General features: G+C 35.4%; 1 protein-coding gene across 1 annotated transcript in view; it reads left to right on the top strand.

The window, feature by feature from the left end:
- The window catches only part of CPS1 (carbamoyl-phosphate synthase 1, mitochondrial), a 118,958-nt gene extending 101,358 nt beyond the window's left edge, over positions 1–17,600 (top strand). Inside the window, 7 exon segments of the mRNA XM_008580409.1 lie at positions 799–969; positions 4,525–4,599; positions 7,255–7,353; positions 14,202–14,261; positions 14,992–15,104; positions 16,450–16,579; positions 17,317–17,600. Coding sequence (XP_008578631.1) covers positions 799–969; positions 4,525–4,599; positions 7,255–7,353; positions 14,202–14,261; positions 14,992–15,104; positions 16,450–16,579; positions 17,317–17,415 — 747 coding nt within the window. The 3' untranslated portion in view covers positions 17,416–17,600.
- Positions 17,601–18,618: the final 1,018 nt, after the last annotated feature.

The following is an 18,618-nucleotide window of genomic DNA, read 5'->3' as shown; positions in this document are numbered from 1 at the left end:
GCTGGAGGAGATGTGCACATAAAGTGGCAGTGGAATTATAAAACAGAGAGAGCATATTTGCTAGTATGGGTGCACATGTGCACATGAGCATATATTTAAGTATTATATGACTGGTCTGGGGTGAATCATGAAATACTTCAAGGATGATTTTGTATTGTGGGCTAAATCTTAAAGAGTGGCTGGGATTTTGACAAGTTAAGGAAGGTAGACAGGACATTATACATAGACAGAACATCATCTATAAGAATGAGAAAAGCAGCACATTTTTGGAGACAGTGAATAGTCCAGTTTAGTGAGATCATTTTTCAAGGAAATAGTGGAAGGTAAATTCGGAAAATAAGATTAGGACCAGTAAAGTGGCATCAGATAAAATAGAGAGGTCTATTGAAGCAAAAGGGTAGAAGCCCTTCAAGGACTAGACTTTGATCTGATGCCAGTGGAAATGCAATGGAGGCTTTTCAGGAGGGGTGTGGCGTTGTTTGGGAGAGTTGTGCATTAAACTAAATCTTTCAGCAGTGTGTGGGGATGGAACTGGAGAAAGGGATGGAAGACATCCAGCCTTCAAGGATAATGACTGAAAGGAAGCCAGTTAAAGTCCAAGCAGTGGGGAGAAAAGGGTCAGGACTAGCAAACTACGNGAAAGGAAGCCAGTTAAAGTCCAAGCAGTGGGGAGAAAAGGGTCAGGACTAGCAAACTACGAGCTGGTCACCAGTTAATGGCAGCGTGGCTGAGGGATATTAACATTATTGCTATTGTCTCTCACTGTCCTCTTTCTCCTTTTGAATTTTATTTCTTCAGGTGATTGAATGCAACCTGAGAGCTTCTCGATCCTTCCCTCTTGTTTCCAAGACTCTTGGGGTAGACTTCATTGATGTGGCTACCAAGGTGATGATTGGAGAGAACATTGATGAGAAACCTCTTCCAACATTGGAGCATCCCATAATTCCTGCTGACTATGTTGCAATTAAGGTAACATTTTCAAAAATCTATGTCATTTTATGAATTTCAATGAAATTAAAGGAACAATTTGTCATAAAAAATCTTGTAACTCTATGAACCTTCTAACTAAAGTGCTGGACTGGGGATTTATATTTCCTTTCAATAATGCAATGTAATAATACATGCATATACTGTACATTGATTAATTTTAGGATAGATACTGTACCTCACAAATATGTACAAATAAATGTTAAAATAAAAAAATGCAATGCAGTTGCACTACAGGCAACTTTATGTGAACTATTGTGCATTTCAAAAATTTTTTAAAAATCATCTAGAATTGCATAACTTCAAAACCAGCTAGCCAAGTGAATTATAAACTATGTTTATACAGCTTACACATGATGGTGCCAGGTTTAGTTGGTATACAGAAATTCTGGACATACTTTGTTAGGATAAGTCTTGAATTGTACCATTTTTGAATTGTGCCAAGTCTCTAGNGACATACTTTGTTAGGATAAGTCTTGAATTGTACCATTTTTGAATTGTGCCAAGTCTCTAGGAATGCGTAACCCTTGTGAAAATAGGTAACTATCCTTTATTTTCTTCAGTGGCACAATTTTTTCTGTTGAAAAAGTAAGATAGCAGTTGTGTTTACAGTGGTGCTGAAATTGATAGCACCTTTATGAAAAGTGACCAGGAAAATTTAAGTTTTGTTCACTAATTTCCAATGTATATGTTTATTTTTAATAATACCTTAATAATAAAGCCTTTGTGCTCTTCCTGCTGCCTCAGTATGCTCGTGCACAGACTATTTATAATTATGACCTTTATTTCACTGGACAGGCATGAAATTAGTGAGATATTACATAAATATATTTGAATTTCTTAGATGAAGCACATGATAAAATTAATTTATATTGTGTGATATATTTATGTGACATTGACATATTTCCAATGCCTTGAAAAGGTTCTTTTCCTATATGTACCAGTGATCTCAACCATAATCATGTTAAAGCTGTGATCCTGACTTGTGACTTTTATAGCAGAGCTCTAAGTTAAAGCTCTGAATCAAAAAATAAGTATTAGTCTTGCTTAAGTTAGTAATTTAGGATGCTGTGGATTTTAGTGTACATTGAGATGGAATGTTACTCTTCATGTTGGAGGGAGGTGGCATTTTATTCCTGGAGACTATGACACAAACATAGATTGTAAAGGCTTTTAGTGAGGATATATACACATAGGATTTTTTTGTTTGTTTGTTTGAGACCAACAGGTAGTAGGCAACTGAAAATTATTTTTTTCCTTTGGAGACTCTATATATGAATTTCAAATTCATGTTTCTTTATTCATAGACATAGGGGTATATGCTTATTATATCTTATTATAAATTGATACACACACACACAAGAGAGTGTACTTCAAAAAGTTCATGGAAAAATAAAATTGAAAGGTTATATGAATCTTTCTATGAACTGTTTGAAGTACCTTTGTGTATGTGTAATTATACATACATAATTTCCAACTAAAAGTAATATTGATGGGTAGATATGCATTTTTTAAAATGCACTCTATTTTTCAGCTTATTTCTTTTTTAGTTATCATTGTATATGAACCTTACATTTTTTTTCAGGACATACTTTGTTAGGATAAGTCTTGAATTGTACCATTTTTGAATTGTGCCAAGTCTCTAGAATGCGTAACCCTTGTGAAAATAGGTAACTATCCTTTATTTTCTTCAGTGGCACATTTTTTTCTGTTGAAAAAGTAAGATAGCAGTTGTGTTTACAGTGGTGCTGAAATTGATAGCACCTTTATGAAAAGTGACCAGGAAAATTTAAGTTTTGTTCACTAATTTCCAATGTATATGTTTATTTTTAATAATACCTTAATAATAAAGCCTTTGTGCTCTTCCTGCTGCCTCAGTATGCTCGTGCACAGACTATTTATAATTATGACCTTTATTTCACTGGACAGGCATGAAATTAGTGAGATATTACATAAATATATTTGAATTTCTTAGATGAAGCACATGATAAAATTAATTTATATTGTGTGATATATTTATGTGACATTGACATATTTCCAATGCCTTGAAAAGGTTCTTTTCCTATATGTACCAGTGATCTCAACCATAATCATGTTAAAGCTGTGATCCTGACTTGTGACTTTTATAGCAGAGCTCTAAGTTAAAGCTCTGAATCAAAAAATAAGTATTAGTCTTGCTTAAGTTAGTAATTTAGGATGCTGTGGATTTTAGTGTACATTGAGATGGAATGTTACTCTTCATGTTGGAGGGAGGTGGCATTTTATTCCTGGAGACTATGACACAAACATAGATTGTAAAGGCTTTTAGTGAGGATATATACACATAGGATTTTTTTGTTTGTTTGTTTGAGACCAACAGGTAGTAGGCAACTGAAAATTATTTTTTTCCTTTGGAGACTCTATATATGAATTTCAAATTCATGTTTCTTTATTCATAGACATAGGGGTATATGCTTATTATATCTTATTGTAAATTGATACACACACACACAAGAGAGTGTACTTCAAAAAGTTCATGGAAAAATAAAATTGAAAGGTTATATGAATCTTTCTATGAACTGTTTGAAGTACCTTTGTGTATGTGTAATTATACATACATAATTTCCAACTAAAAGTAATATTGATGGGTAGATATGCATTTTTCAAAATGCACTATATTTTTCAGCTTATTTCTTTTTTAGTTATCATTGTATATGAACCTTACATTTTTTTTCAAACTACTTATTCATTGTCAATCTTAATAGCACTAGTGAAGTCAGTGGGTATCAACAGATGGAGGAATAAAGAAGCTGGGGCACAGGAATATATAACAACTTGGCTAAGATGGCCCAGTGAAATGACCCCAAACTAGAATCCCCATAATAATTTAGAGGGGTGCCAGAATCAATGGAGGAATCATCTAGACCAGATAAAGGGACATATGCAAGAAAAAGAACTGTTTTTAGTGAATTGTTCAATAAAATAAGTTAAAAGAAGCACTCGTGTTCCTTTTCATATGAAAATTCTGAGCAAAAATATTTCCAAGCAGAATGTTTTTCAAAGCTTTTAAGAGGCGTCAACAATAGTTTAATGTCTCAGAAGTCGGTTTACAGACAGCCGTTTCTGGCAAGGTGGCTTGTTACAACTTCAAATGATCAGAACAAGAAGAGGAATGTTTTAAAAGCCTATCAAGGAAAAAAAAAGTGTTTGAACTTGTGTTTGGGGAAACCAATGCCCAGTAGACTTTGTTTGAAACCATTCCAATAAGAATAAGCCTAGACCAGATTAGAAACACTGGTCTAGACTGGTCACAGGGGTCCTATTTACAGAAATAATTTGTGATTATTTAACCCAAGTTTTTGGCCAAGACCTCAAGAAATTCTTGGAACAGACTTTTAAAGCTATTTTTCAAGTCAGATACTTGGACCAAAGAGATTTTTCACATGTCTACCGTAGCCTCAGTGAATCCTGTGAGAGATGATTCACTAAGTATATTTATTCTCTCTTACTCCATTTACACCTTTCTTCACATATTTTTCTCCCTATTATTTTTGACAGGCTCCAATGTTTTCCTGGCCCCGGTTGAGGGATGCTGACCCCATTCTGAGATGTGAGATGGCTTCCACTGGAGAGGTAACTAGTTAATGATCCATGAATTCTTTCATTATACTTACTTTGAAATCTATGGTTTTACAATCTTAATATGGTAAAGTAAGTAAGCTACTAAGTAGTAAGAGGAGCACATACTTCTGCTATCAGAGTAAGTCTCAAAAGGCTTAAGAATTTTGAATTAAAGAAGAACCTTTTACTTTTTTGAAACAGAGTTAAATTCTCACTAGTATTTCAGCATGGGAATACAATATATGTGTTCCTAATTCATTTCCATGTTACACATTGAGCACTTCTTTCAAATATTTCTGTAGATATCTAAGTAAATATCTTTTATGTCTTTCTTTTTTATGTTAAGGTTCTTAGGTCTCTCTGTAACAGCACCTCATTCCCTACCTTGCTACCATGAAACTAGATCTCTGTATTTTTAGTAGAAATACATAGAATGACAGTATTAGACATATCAGAACCTAAATATTATGGAATTGCAGATGCATAAAATCCCAGGACCACTTTTAAAGCAACGTTATCCTTTTGGGGATTTTCTAAAAACCATAATGGGACTGGCCACTGGATGTCCCTCTTCACTAGTGTTGAGATTGTGTCAATGGAAGGTTTCTTTAAGAATATGAAATGTGTTTCTTGTAGAGAACTGTCAGATTCTAGAAAGTTCTCTACATGTCAGTGTCAGGACATTTTATGAATCACCTAGCCCTTGACAGACTTACTAGATGCAACCTTCAGATTCTCATCAATGCACATCGGAATGGCAACATCAGACTGTGAGGCGTCATTGTTTCTTCTTGGTTTAAGTTAAGGAAAACATGAAAGGGGAAACTATTTAATTGCAACAAATATGTGACGTTTTATATGGTTGCCTGGCTACAAGTAAGATCTGTGATGACAAGTGAGGTGAGACAGGAAGGCAGGCAGTGAGGAATAAATGGACACCTTGTTTGTAGCTGGGCCCTTAGAAAGGGGACGCTTAGCCCCTTTGCTGCTTTTTAAAATTTACTAAACAAGAAATCCTAACTTTAAAATGAAGACACTACATTAAGTTTCCTGTAAGTTTAAGGAGATGCTCTTCAGTTTCCTCTTGATGGCATGGTCACTAGTAGCCAGGCTGTTTTCAGCTGGCCTAGGGTTCAGCTCAGGGAGAGATCTATTTTTTCTCATGCTGTTTTCTCTAGTGTGGCAAATTTGTTTTCATTCCTTAAGTCCATTCTGCCTCTAAACCTACATTACTGGAGTTGTTGAAACATGAAAATATGAGAGAATTATAAATTCAACTCCCCCTTCATTGTATCTGTTTCTCAAGTATAAAGAGAGTGAATTCTTCATCCATTATTAGAAAGAATCATCGTTCCAAGTGTCATAAAGTGTGATGTTACAAGGCCTGTTTTATAAGCAAAATCAGAATAATAATTCTAGCTTTATAAAATCTCAATTATGCTTCAAAGAGACATTTTCAGAATCCAAATGGCTTGTTGTAGGATTGGATATACCTCTAGCTCCTGATCTAAGCAAGGAGCATTTCATTTTCCTAGTGGTAAAGTGAGAATGTTAGTCTTAATCTTTACTGGAATACTTGACTGTTTCCTATGGTTTCATAGAAAATTGCTGAATCCTCTTCTGTATCATTGTATCTATACTTATAAGTTGCCCAATTCCTTTCGGTATAATTGGAGACCCACTAACTTATGTTGACATTACTTGGGTTAGTTGAGGCCAGTACCTAACTGATTAAAATGTTCATTGTGGAGTGAAAAGCAGCATGTACTGTTGGTCGACTGAAGATTAGAGTCATGAGAAATTTCCTGGCACAGTAAGGGAGTCATGTGCTTAAAAAATGAATTCAGCCATCAGTGTTATTTACTATAATGGTGGGTCTGTACCAGATGATGATGTACGTGGCAGAACTGACTCCCATCATGCTCAAATATACCACTTGTTCTATAGCTTTGTGTCTATTTGACTTGCAGTTATATTGTAACACAATTACCCTAGATGAGGCTTCTGTATACTTTACTATTATATGTTAGTTTGGAATTGGATTTTTTTTATATATAGCTGTGTTATTCAATACTAGTAGAAGAGTATTTTGGTTCATTTTATGAATATGATAAAAAAAAAAGATCCCTTGAGATTTTTTGGAGTTATTGAATTTCTCAAAAGCTTTTCTTATATGCTGTACAAAATGACTGCTAACCAGTTGATCAGCAGTTATGCATTTCTGCTCCTGACCCGTGAATTCATGTGCTCCTGCATAGTATATGTGACATACACTATTATTTAAATAACAAGTCATACTAACATTTGGAAACTTACCACATTATGGACCAGAAGCTGTGATTCATATTCAAATAACTCACAGTAGAATCCAGTTATGTTGCTCCATTGAGTGTTGTTGGATAGAGAAAGAATTGCTTACTCATTCATTATGCTTAATTAAAAACATAAGATATATTTGCCATGGTCAGCCTTTTCATCCCTGAATTCAGATTGTATGTTTTTTTGGCAACATCAATAAAATCTGGGGACAGAGACTACCAGTAAAGTGCTTTTCATTTATATTCGTTTTTTTGTTTGTTAGTTTTTTTTGCTTTTTGGATTTTTTGGTAAAGGTTGTTGACTACTATTTGCTTCCTCTATTTTATGTTTTCATTTATTCCTAAACAGGTGGCTTGCTTTGGTGAAGGTATTCATACAGCCTTTCTAAAGGCAATGCTTTCCACAGGATTTAAGATACCCCAGAAAGGCATCCTGATTGGAATCCAGGTAAGTTGTGTGTGGTTGTGGGCTTGCCTGCAGTCACACACTGTGAGTGGCTGAGGGAAGGGACATTAATTATGGTATAGAAGAGGGGAGATTTGTTTTATGTTCCACTAAAGAAAATAGCAACTTATAGAAAGAATAGACATTTGTTATCTATTTGTTCCCTGATTTTTGCTGCCTTCTGTTGCAGTAGCCAATAGAAAAATAAAATAAAAGACAGGCAGAAAGAAAAAGTCTCTAGCAAAGGGATATTTGTTCTGAAAGGGATTTAGAGTAACTTTAAATCACTCCTATTCCTTGGTTACAACTTTTCTCTGTGTTTTGCTCTTAGCTCCTGCTCCTGAACATAGGCTTTCCATAAGGCTGGGTCTTACTGTCTCTGTCTCTCTCTGTCTTTGTCTGTCTCTGTCTCCTGACTTTCTCCCCTGCCAATTCATTCATGTCTACAATATCTACACTTTTATCTTTACCACCTTTAAATCTTCATCCTCAATCAACCCATATTTCCAATAATCTATCGGATACATCTATATGGATGTCTCTAATGCAACATTTCTCAAACTGAGATCATATCTGTCCTCTCCTGATCACCTCTCCTTCTTTTCTTACACTTATTCAGTTTTTCACATTTCAATCTCTATTAAATGACAAGGATTCAAAGTTGAAGAGATAGGCATTATTTGAGAAATTTTCTCAACTTGACACTATACCACAGGTCGAAAGTTCTTGAAGGGCAGTGACTTAATGGGCCTAAGAAAGTCAGAATATCTCATAGTGTACTATGGAAATTCTTGAAACATTATTATTTAATAAGGCTTCTAGGTCAAAGTAGATAATAATAAGGTATCTTCATACAATAAAAGGGCATTATTGGCTTATTATGTCAAGCATAAACCTTAGGGCAAAATGGTAGACAGGAAATTTTTATTACCCCTTGGAATGATTATTGTAAGAGTGTACAAACAGTTCTGTTTATAAATTTTCTGAAAAAATAGTAGGTGCTTCCCAACTGGTCATTCACTTTCATTTGAGATTGGTAATTCTTGGGTCCTATAGAAACAATAGCTGGTCTTATATAACACCCCTGTTGTGCTTTTAATAAGTTCAAACCCTGCATGGTTACATAAAATTCAATAAAAATATAATTAGAAAAGTACCAGGTATTCTCAAGCCAGTGGGTGGTTATTAAAGATGCTGTCTCATTAGGGTGTCTTAATATCAGCAAATTAGATGCTGGGGACTGAAGGTAGTGGCTTTGGAGAAGTTTCTGTGAAGAGTAACTTGGGATTTTGCTTTGTAAAGGTGCCAGAAGGGTTATGGTGAACAGTTAGAGCGGAGGCTAACAAGATGACTTGCAATTGTAAAGTTTAATGGCAATTTAGAGACAAATCACATCGTATGACAGACTCGTCACGTTATAAATGGGTATTAAGTATTATTAAGTCCTAAGTATGAGAATATTTGCCCAACTTCCAGTTATGGCTTAAAGTTTAATGGGAGTCCTGGGGGGCATTCAGAGGAGACCATGCCCTCAGTCCTCATCTTCACAACTAATCATATAGTGCTAACATTTAAAAGTACCAGTTTAAGAAGGCAGCGATGTATAAAATTGTACCTTGTTTGGTTCCAGTGCTGCAGGGAAATGTGAAGCAAAAATTAATTCATTCCCTATGAAGTATTTGTGTGATTTTGGCATCAGTGAACAGAATTTTGCTGTGTAGAGAAAAAAAAGGTTTTTTTTTTTTTTGAAAAGAGTTTTCTTAAAGCACTGAGGTTCTGTCCATTAAAGTGCTACCTTTCAATGCATTCTATTTTAAAGAAATCAATGTTCCAGCACCTACAGGAGTTGTTACACAGAACTTCCTCTCTGCACATGAGTGCATCATGTTAGGGATTTAAAAATATGTAGTTTAATATTACAAAGTTTAAAAAGTATTTTAGAGGAATATTTTACAAATTATAATTAATAAAATATTTACATCTGTGGCAAAATTGGTCAGCAGGACTCTAAACTTCCAGAGATAGACAAGAATCATTTTCTGAATTATTTTATATGGGAGGGAAGGAAAACTTGCCATCACTGACAGTTAATTGTACTTGTATAGTCTCTTCATCACAATGATTTTTAAAGAGGCATAGTCTGATAAATTAAACCAAAAAATATGACAGAATATACTAACTAGAGAGTTAATAGCTGTAAAACTCACTGGACATGGTTTTAGTTAGAATGAGATGAAATCTAATCTCAATTGTTTACCTAAGCTTCATAGCAACTGCAGATAAAGCAATCAGGGTTCTATATTTCAGGAGACATTACTTTTAAAAAAGCATTGCGTTTAATAGAGTTCCACTCTGTCAGAAGAATTCATATAAACTCTTTTGAGTATAGAAAGTCAGAACTGGAAAGGGCATGAAATAGTACTGTTAATAAATAAATGGGGGTTGGGGCTAGTAGGTACAATGGAAAGCATCTAGCTGAGGATGAGTTATTTAATGAAGTCCCAAGAAAGTCCATAATTGCATCTTGATTTCTTAAGGTAATCATTCCTTTAGTATGATGCTGTGTAAACTTCGCTCACAGATGAGCACTGGTAGCCAGTACTGTTGCAGTTGATTTGCTTTATTATTCCTTCATGTATAAATGGGGGGATGGTCAATATCTATCCCATTTGTTTGAGGTAAAAGTCTTTTATCTTCATCTTTCCACCCTGACCCAAATGCCTGCTATGGGTAAAAGGATTTAATCAACATACTTTGAATCATTAATGTTGTGCAAAACAGATTGCAAAGAGAGAAAATGGAAGGAACAGAGAAATGTGGAGTAGAGGAAAATGTGACTCTGAGCCAGAAAATATTTTTTCTTATTTTTGGAAGCTTAATACATATTTTAAATAGGCATTTATGACCAGCAATTTCAGGTTGCCTATGTGTGTGTGTGTGTGTGTGTGTGTGTGTGTGTGTGTGTGTGTGTGTGTGCGCACTTGTTATATGGCAGTTCTTGAATTTTTTATTTCTCTTCTCTTTCTCACCTTCCTCCTTTACACATACAGACCCTCCGTTCCTGCCCTTCCAAAGTTAAATCCTGTTGGTCAAATTACCTGGGAAGTTTGAAATATTCATTACATCAATCTTATGTGACTAGGACTTAGGAGGAAAAAACCGGCAATTTGGAGTTTGTCAAAGGATTCTTCTCAACGATTAACTGCACTATGTTTCTACCAGGAGGCTTTCCATATACCAAGGCATAATGCAGGTTTATGTGGCAACAAAATCATCTTTGATTTTCCTGCAGTGTTTCCAGCCACAATTTCATCCCATTAGGATTTATTTTTAGTTGCTATGAGGAGGCAGTCTGCCTTGTTTTGAAGTTATCTGGATCACCTTTTAACAATAAATGATTTACTCTAGAGTAGACCAAGCACATTAGCTGTTTTTTCCCCTCTGATTGGGCTATTCAGTGATGCTTGTGGAGTGGCAAGTACCAACCTGACATCTGTGCTTCAGCATTGCTCAGAAACACAAAGCAAGCATTTTATTTGAAAAGACAACTCCAAGTGACATGAATAACCTTTTATCTTCAATAGAGAATCATTAGGAACAACCATAGAGTTGTCAATCCGGATGTCCCTGTAGAATCCACAGGCATCACATACTATTAACTGGGCTTTCTTTTCTGTAGTCAGAAGTTGGATTAATGTGAAAATGATCATTGGAGGAAATATATATATATTTTTCACTTTTAAAGGATTTCTTCCTTATAAACATTTCCAAGAAAATAAATCAGCTTGTACTTTTCACCTTTAGTAACAAATGGTTTCTTACACAGGTATTTTCAATCAGCTTTTAAGTCCGAGTCTGCTCAGATGCAAGCTGACAGCTGTAATTTCTTTTTGTAGAGAGGCTGTTTTATGTGTCACAAGTGTTCAATACATGTTTGATAGAAGTTTATAATGTGCCTATGGAAGCCAATACCCCAGACCAGAAGGCAGAGTAGTTCCCGGGCTGGGAACTGCCAATACTGTCATGTCAGATATTTATCTTTTCCACTTGGGGGACGATACTGAAACAGCTCCATAATGAGGTTCTGCCTGGTGCCTGAAGGTCTTAGAAGACTCACTGACTTATTTTACTTTAAAATGGCAAAGAAAAATAATTATATTCTAATACTCCTCCCTTAACATTTTTTATTGTGACTTTGGCCAAGGTTTTGACCTCAAATTATAAAAGGAGTGAAGGATAGTCCTCCTATCCCCTGTTCTTTCTCATTTCTAAAACTCAGTGTGCATAAGAATCACCTGCAGGTTTTATGAAACTAAAGATTGCTGTGATTGACTCCCAGAGTTCCTAATTCAATAGATCTGGGGTGGGGCCCAAATTTTCATATTTTTAACATGTTTCCAGGTGATGCTGATGTTGCTGGCCCGGGGACCATAATTTGAGAACCACTGTACTTGTGAAATGGTATTTTAGAAACCTGGTCAAAAGTTATTTTATCATTTATTATTGTCATCACATATATTACCAGTGACTTAGCTAGGGGAAAGTTCAAGAGACTAAGAATAGTTAAGTGCTGGATTAGTGTGTCAATTTCTCAATAAGTGTTTGTTGGACACCTTTATGTTGAGCCTTCTAATGTGATTTCATGCTTACTTAAGACTGTTCTGTGTTTAGCAGAAGGTCACAGGGTAATGTTCCATTTTTGGGAGACAACAAAATTCAGAAGTTTATTTTGAATATTTCATGTGTATTTGGTATATCTCGAGGAATCAAAACATGAAGAAAGTCTCATCTACCACCTAATTCAGCCCCTTGCTATCCAAGCAGGAGCAAACTTGAACGAACAATTGTCCTATTATTCTGCCTGACCTATTCTTAAAGAGACTGCCACATACCTCATTAAATTGTCCAGATGTCATTAAGAGTTATTCTCTGTTTTTTTACTTAATTATTTTATTTTTTATGTCTAGCCATGAGCTTCTTGAATCTAAGCTCATTTCTTCCTGTTTGGTGTTAAGTGGAAATGGAAAGCTGCTATCCTGGGGATGGTTACATGTTCTAGAAGATTGTCATGAATAACCCCTGAATCTGCCTTAGCTGAATTTCATCCAGTTTCATTTATCTTTTCTATTTGCCAATAGTTTCTTCTCATAAAACTGCAGTTCTAGGACTGAGAGGGCCAGAATTTGAAAGAATTTTATATTTGGATGGAGTCTTTGGGTTTTTTTCCTAGGATTTAGATCTGTTCTGAGAAAGCCTTTGTAAGTAAATATTAGGAGGTTTTATAGGCTGAACATTCTCAAAATTGTGCAAGAACCTTGGTATGTTTTATTATAACAATTCTTAGTTTTTGAGTTAAATAAAATCATATCCATAATTTTTCAACCATCACTAGCATGGTTTTAAAATAGATTACAAAGCATTTACTGAAGTAACCAACTTAGGTCATTTGTTTAAAGACTTTTGTCAAGGGAAACCAGCAAAAATGCTCTCATTTAAAGAAGAATGAGTATGTTTTTAACCATCTATGGTTTTCAGTACTCTATTTAGCTCAGTTACTAAGACACCCATGTTAATGAAGTTAAGGTCAGGGTTTCTTAGTTTTGTTTTCTTTCATCCTGACCACTGTCTTGCAAATACTAGCTCTTGGTCCTAGGAAGTATGTTCAGAATGGGGGAACCCCCGTTGGCAATGAGCAGGAAGGAGTCCAGGGAAGGCAGGGCCTGGAAACAAGACAGATCCAGCTGCAGTCCTAGGAAGGACACAGCAGTGGACTATAGGAAAATATCTGAACAGTGAGATGGAACATTAGGGAGGCCTATGTGGAAGAATAATGCACATATATGAGGAGGAAATTGGTTTGGGTTGTAAGTGTAACAGCTGGTAGAGGAACCCAGGCTTGAAAACTAGGATACAAGGGCAGGAATCTAGCATCTGGGAGCTGGAAAAACAAGTATTTTAATAATATTAATTAATATTTGTTGAGAGCTATTAATGTGCCAGTAACTGTTCTAAGTTACAATACAAATACCTAATTAGTGCTTACCTATAAATTAGGCTATCAAACACACAATGATCACAGCTACCGTTACTATTCTCATTTAACAGATGGGGAAACTGCATCACAGAGTGGTTAGTAAGTTACTCAAGGTCACACAGTTTAATAAGTTGTGGAGCCTGGAGCCTCAAGAAGTGAAAATATTATTGTCATCACCGTTTTTGAAATGAAGACATGGAAGCTCAAGGACATTAACTTTTCCAAGCACACACTACTAGTGAATGGTGAAGAGATTTGAAATGCAGCTTAGTGACCTCAGAGCTCAGTCTTTAACCACATCGAATTATTGCCTCAGAGTAAATGCAAAATAGAGTTCCAAATGTTTGAGTTATTGCAGGGACTAGGGACTAGTTATCAAAGGGCAGTACAAAATTAGAACCCAGCAATTAGAGCAGGTTGAACAGGCAAAATAGCCGGCAAGGCTGACTTGGTGTTAAGCTTCTAACCGAGGTGTTTTTCAGATTCTCCTTCATCAGGAAAAGGATGCATGCAGAATTGGGGTGGATCTGAACACGCAGACAAAGATTAAGTGGGATAAATAGGGAATGAAGAGATTTGGGGACAATGTGAAAAGCAGAGAGCAAGATAATGTGGATGGACTTTATATTGGAAAATAACTAAGAACTCATATTCACTATGGAAGGATAAAAAGATTAAACTTGTCATCTTTGAATATAAAGCACCTAGAAACATAAGGCATTGTCTTTTATGATGGTATTAGGGAATACCATATTGCATATGACTAAATAAAGAGCATGTATATTTAGGAAGTGAATTTTGTTAAATTCTTTTCCAGCAATCATTCCGTCCAAAATTCCTTGGTGTGGCTGAACAATTACACAATGAAGGTTTCAAGGTATGTTATATTAATTTTTTTTCAAGTTGTTTTCTGTCAGCATTGAAATCTTCACAAAGCAAAATGTTGCAGAAACTTAGGAGAAGAAATAGTTCAAAATATATCATTTCAACCTGGAAGCTTTAACTAACTTGGTAGTTTAAAAACTGTAATAGAACAAAATACTTAGAAAGACTAGTTTTAAGTTTTAACAAAATTATAACAAACTCAATAGGAATTGTCAGCTAAAAACTCAGAAAGTTTAGCTTACATGTAACTGGGATAAAGTTCCAATGCATTTCCATATGTTTTTCCATTTTTCTTTTCCTGTTTCCACATGATGTCATAGTTTCCAGCTTTTACAGTTACAGGCAAAACTTCTTTGCAACAAATACCTCCACACAAGGTTCAAAATTATTCCCAGTGCTCAGGGTAGGCCTGTGGCCCATGAGGCTTCATTGACTTTATAACAATGAATTGTCAGCTGTGAATAATTCTGTATTTTTCTCCTCTACACAAGCAGTTACAGTAGAGGTTCTTAAGTTTTTCCTCACTGCAAATATTTTAAAAATATTTAAAATATCCGTGCCTCCAATTCCGAATGCAAGTCTTTATCCGTGGCACTATGTTACTTCGCATGTTCACGAGTTTTTTCTTCTTTCTGTTTTAAATGACATGTGCATCCCTGTAGGCTCCATAAAAACAAGAAATCACTGCCATACAGTAACCAATTTTTCTATTTTAAATGCAGCTCTTTGCCACAGAAGCCACATCAGATTGGCTCAATGCCAACAATGTCCCCGCCACCCCAGTGGCATGGCCATCTCAGGAAGGACAGAATCCCAGCCTCTCTTCCATCAGAAAGTAAGAACTAGGCAGACTATTTTGTGAGATAAAATGGAGTATTAACTTTGGGTACTAATATATGAATATTTCACCTTAATTCAATCACAATTCTTTTAAAAGTCCTCTTAGATAACCAATTTAAAATGAATAAATCTGTGGATGATAGTAAAGTTTCACTTTTGTGAACTTTGCTCTTACTATAGAATAGTAATGTCATATGTGTACATGGTTACATCTTTCAAAATACTTCCTAGTAAGAATGCTTTCCTTGATGGAAACAAGTAAGGGCATGAAGAATGTAATCAACACTTTTTATTTTATGTCAAATTTATATTGTGTACATATATGCATATCAAGTATGATTGATCAGCTACATTTCACTGAGGTTGTGCATCAATGAATCAGTCAATCTATTGAGCACTTTACATACAGGAAACTATATTGAGCAAAATGATGATGTCATTCATTGGATTATGTAATTGGTCATTCCTTGATCAGGTTGATTATTATGCCTTAGACCGTGTCACCGTAGATTTTGTAAAACGTTATTTCAGCACATTGTGTGTACCTTCAGGAACACCATTGCATCAACACTTACAGAATTATGTGGCATAAGTGCATAGGAAATAATTCTCGGTTGTTCCTGGATATTACAGCCTAGCGAATGGCTACCTTATACCAAATTTATGCAATCTACCAATACACTATTTGTTAGAGCTTTACGAAGTCAACCTATAAATTATTATCAAATTAATACAAGAATAACATTGTGTTCAGACCTTAGTAGGCTTCCAAGAATACTATAAGCCCCTTGCTTAGGGCTCTGTGAAACAGTAACTAGCACTACCTTTTGATATTTAAATGTCTCATGGTGTGTGTAGCAGCCCAGTAATAGAATATAAAATGGTTGGATTCAAAGTCAGATGACATGCATTCTCATACTGTCTGCTGAGAGGCCCTGGAAAGCAGGCAGTGAAGTAGAGTTAATGTGGGGTGTGGGAGCATGTGGGTGGAAGTGTCCTCAATGCAGGAGGGATAACCTCTTTGTAAAAAATATATAAGTATCTATCAAATTACCAATTCTTACTATAGACAAATAGCATTTTTTTAAATAAAACTTTACATTTCATTAATTAGACTTTCATCAGAATTCTTTCAAGAACACAATAAAAAATTATAATCCTCAAATGGGTTGGGTGTAACTTAAATATCTACTTAGGAATAGAGGAAGGCAGGTGGTAGTTAACTCAGTACAGCATTGACTAGAATGGTTAAGGGAGCAATTTATGTTAGTACCTTATAAACTAATTATAAAATATTCATTGTCACCTGTACATTTTTTTAATTTTGTTTATTCTCCCAGATTGATTAGAGATGGTAGCATTGACCTAGTGATTAACCTCCCCAATAACAACACAAAGTTTGTGCATGATAACTATGTGATTCGGAGGACAGCTGTGGACAGTGGAATCCCTCTCCTTACTAATTTTCAGGTATGTTCTTTTCCTTAGCTATAGGCTGCATGGGGTTTTTGTTTCTGTGCCTCCCTTAAGAGTGTTAATCAATATATACACATCTCTCTTTTCTCTTCCTTGTAACATTCAGAATAGAGAGGAATTTCTAGTAGAAACTAAAATAATGGTGCTAACATGGTAGGTCATGGCCTAAATGGGAGAGTTAGTGATCAAACAATTGAAATAATCAAAAGCCGCAGACGGCGATAGCTCTCATTACGCATACAATTATCCTTCAAATAAGGAGTGATAGTGTGGCGTGGAATAAAATATACAATTTTTATTCCATAGTTTTTAAATGAAAGCCACCATGTAAAAACATGATAATTGATAATGATAATTGGAGGTCGAGATGTAGTACAAGCTCTTGTCCAATTGACAGAAAATGATTGCGTGAGGCATGTTCAGTTTCACTTGGACATAACTCACCAAACTTATCACAGGGAGAAACACAGTTTTGAGACTCATTAACTTTCTGCCCATCAAATATATTTTTTCCCAAGTCAGTTTTAATCCTTATGGGGGAGTAAATAAGTTTATTCATGGTGAGATCTGAGATATAGGAGAAATCCCCATTAAATAAAAATGTTTATGCCTTTCATCACATGTCCCTTTGAAAATTGGGGGAAGGCACTTGGGACTTTACACTCCTGATTCATTAAACATTCACTTTCATCCCATGTGGGTTGCTAAGATGTCTACCATTATATTTTCAGGTGACCAAACTTTTTGCTGAAGCTGTGCAGAAATCTCGCAATGTGGACTCCAAGAGTCTTTTCCACTACAGGCAGTACAGTGCTGGAAAAGCAGCATAGAGAAGCAGACACCCCAGCCCCATTCTTAAATCAACCTGAGCCTTATCTAAAGGAACTGTTTCCCAGCTATGTTTTCCAGAGATGAATTTTGAAACCAAACTTTTTTTCAGTTTACCGTGTTATGCCCTATATTCTGTATCTTTCATGGTTAAATTGTCAGTTACTTTTTCAAAACCATCCTAAGCAACTTGTTCCTCATGAGATTTTATCCACTTACTAAAACCTTATTTTTGGTGGACTAGGCTTACCTACGTGATTATTTGCAGCTAACATTTTATGGTGCTGATTAATGATAATCAAGGTAGAAAAAAATTTCTGTCCTATCCTCTGAACTCCCTCTATACTTTAAAGATACTCTTGTCATTGTTTTTAAATAGTATCTGCCACACTCAGGACACGTTCACAGGGCAGAATACTATAAAAACTTGGTAAAATGAAATACAAATTTAATTTATGAACCCCTCCATCATGATGTTTGTTAATTGCTTCTTTTTGATTATTTCTCTCACCTATCTGGCTAATACAGGAATATCACTATGTGACTCCCATGATACTGAATTTGAGAAATGTGAGAGAGGTATTTATAGATTTCTTTAAAGGGTACTGGTTTGTAATTTTGTTTCGTGGAGTATGTCAGCAGATGGTAGTCAGTACTAAGGTGGTTTTGCTCATGCTTCTTCATTTGGATTTTAACCTGGGCCAAGTTAAGTCTTCAAATTTGTGCCATTCACCCTCTTCCCCAATTTCAGAATAACTTGGAAGTCATTTTTATTCCCTAAATGGTGGATTCTGTTGATCTGCTGAGTGTGAGCCCCACACTGCACTATAAATTCCACACATTTTAAGCACAAGGCACCATTCCTTCTACTTACAAGAAAAGTTTTTCCTTCAGGGAAGCCCTTGTCACTCTTAAATGTTTTGTGTTATTATAAGTGCTGTAATTGTGGACTTTTAAATAAAATACTATTGAGACAATGCCGTTGGATTTTTGCATTATTTTTTATTTATTTAACATTTACATACAAAAAACTTCTGTGATAAAACAGGGTTTGGGACTAGGATTACATTGCTTATTTATTTATTTATTTATTTTTTAAACACAAACCCATATAAGATATGAGCAAATTAATGTTTAAAATAATCAAGCTTCAGGGCCGGCCCGGTGGCGCACTGGATAAGTGCGCCGCTTGGGAAGCGCGGTGG

The sequence above is a fragment of the Galeopterus variegatus genome, unplaced genomic scaffold (assembly GCF_000696425.1).
Source record: "Galeopterus variegatus unplaced genomic scaffold, G_variegatus-3.0.2 Scaffold2080, whole genome shotgun sequence".
NCBI classification, from domain to species: Eukaryota; Metazoa; Chordata; class Mammalia; order Dermoptera; family Cynocephalidae; genus Galeopterus; species Galeopterus variegatus.
Note: the sequence above shows the minus strand (reverse complement) of the source record. Positions and strands in the feature narration are given on the sequence as shown.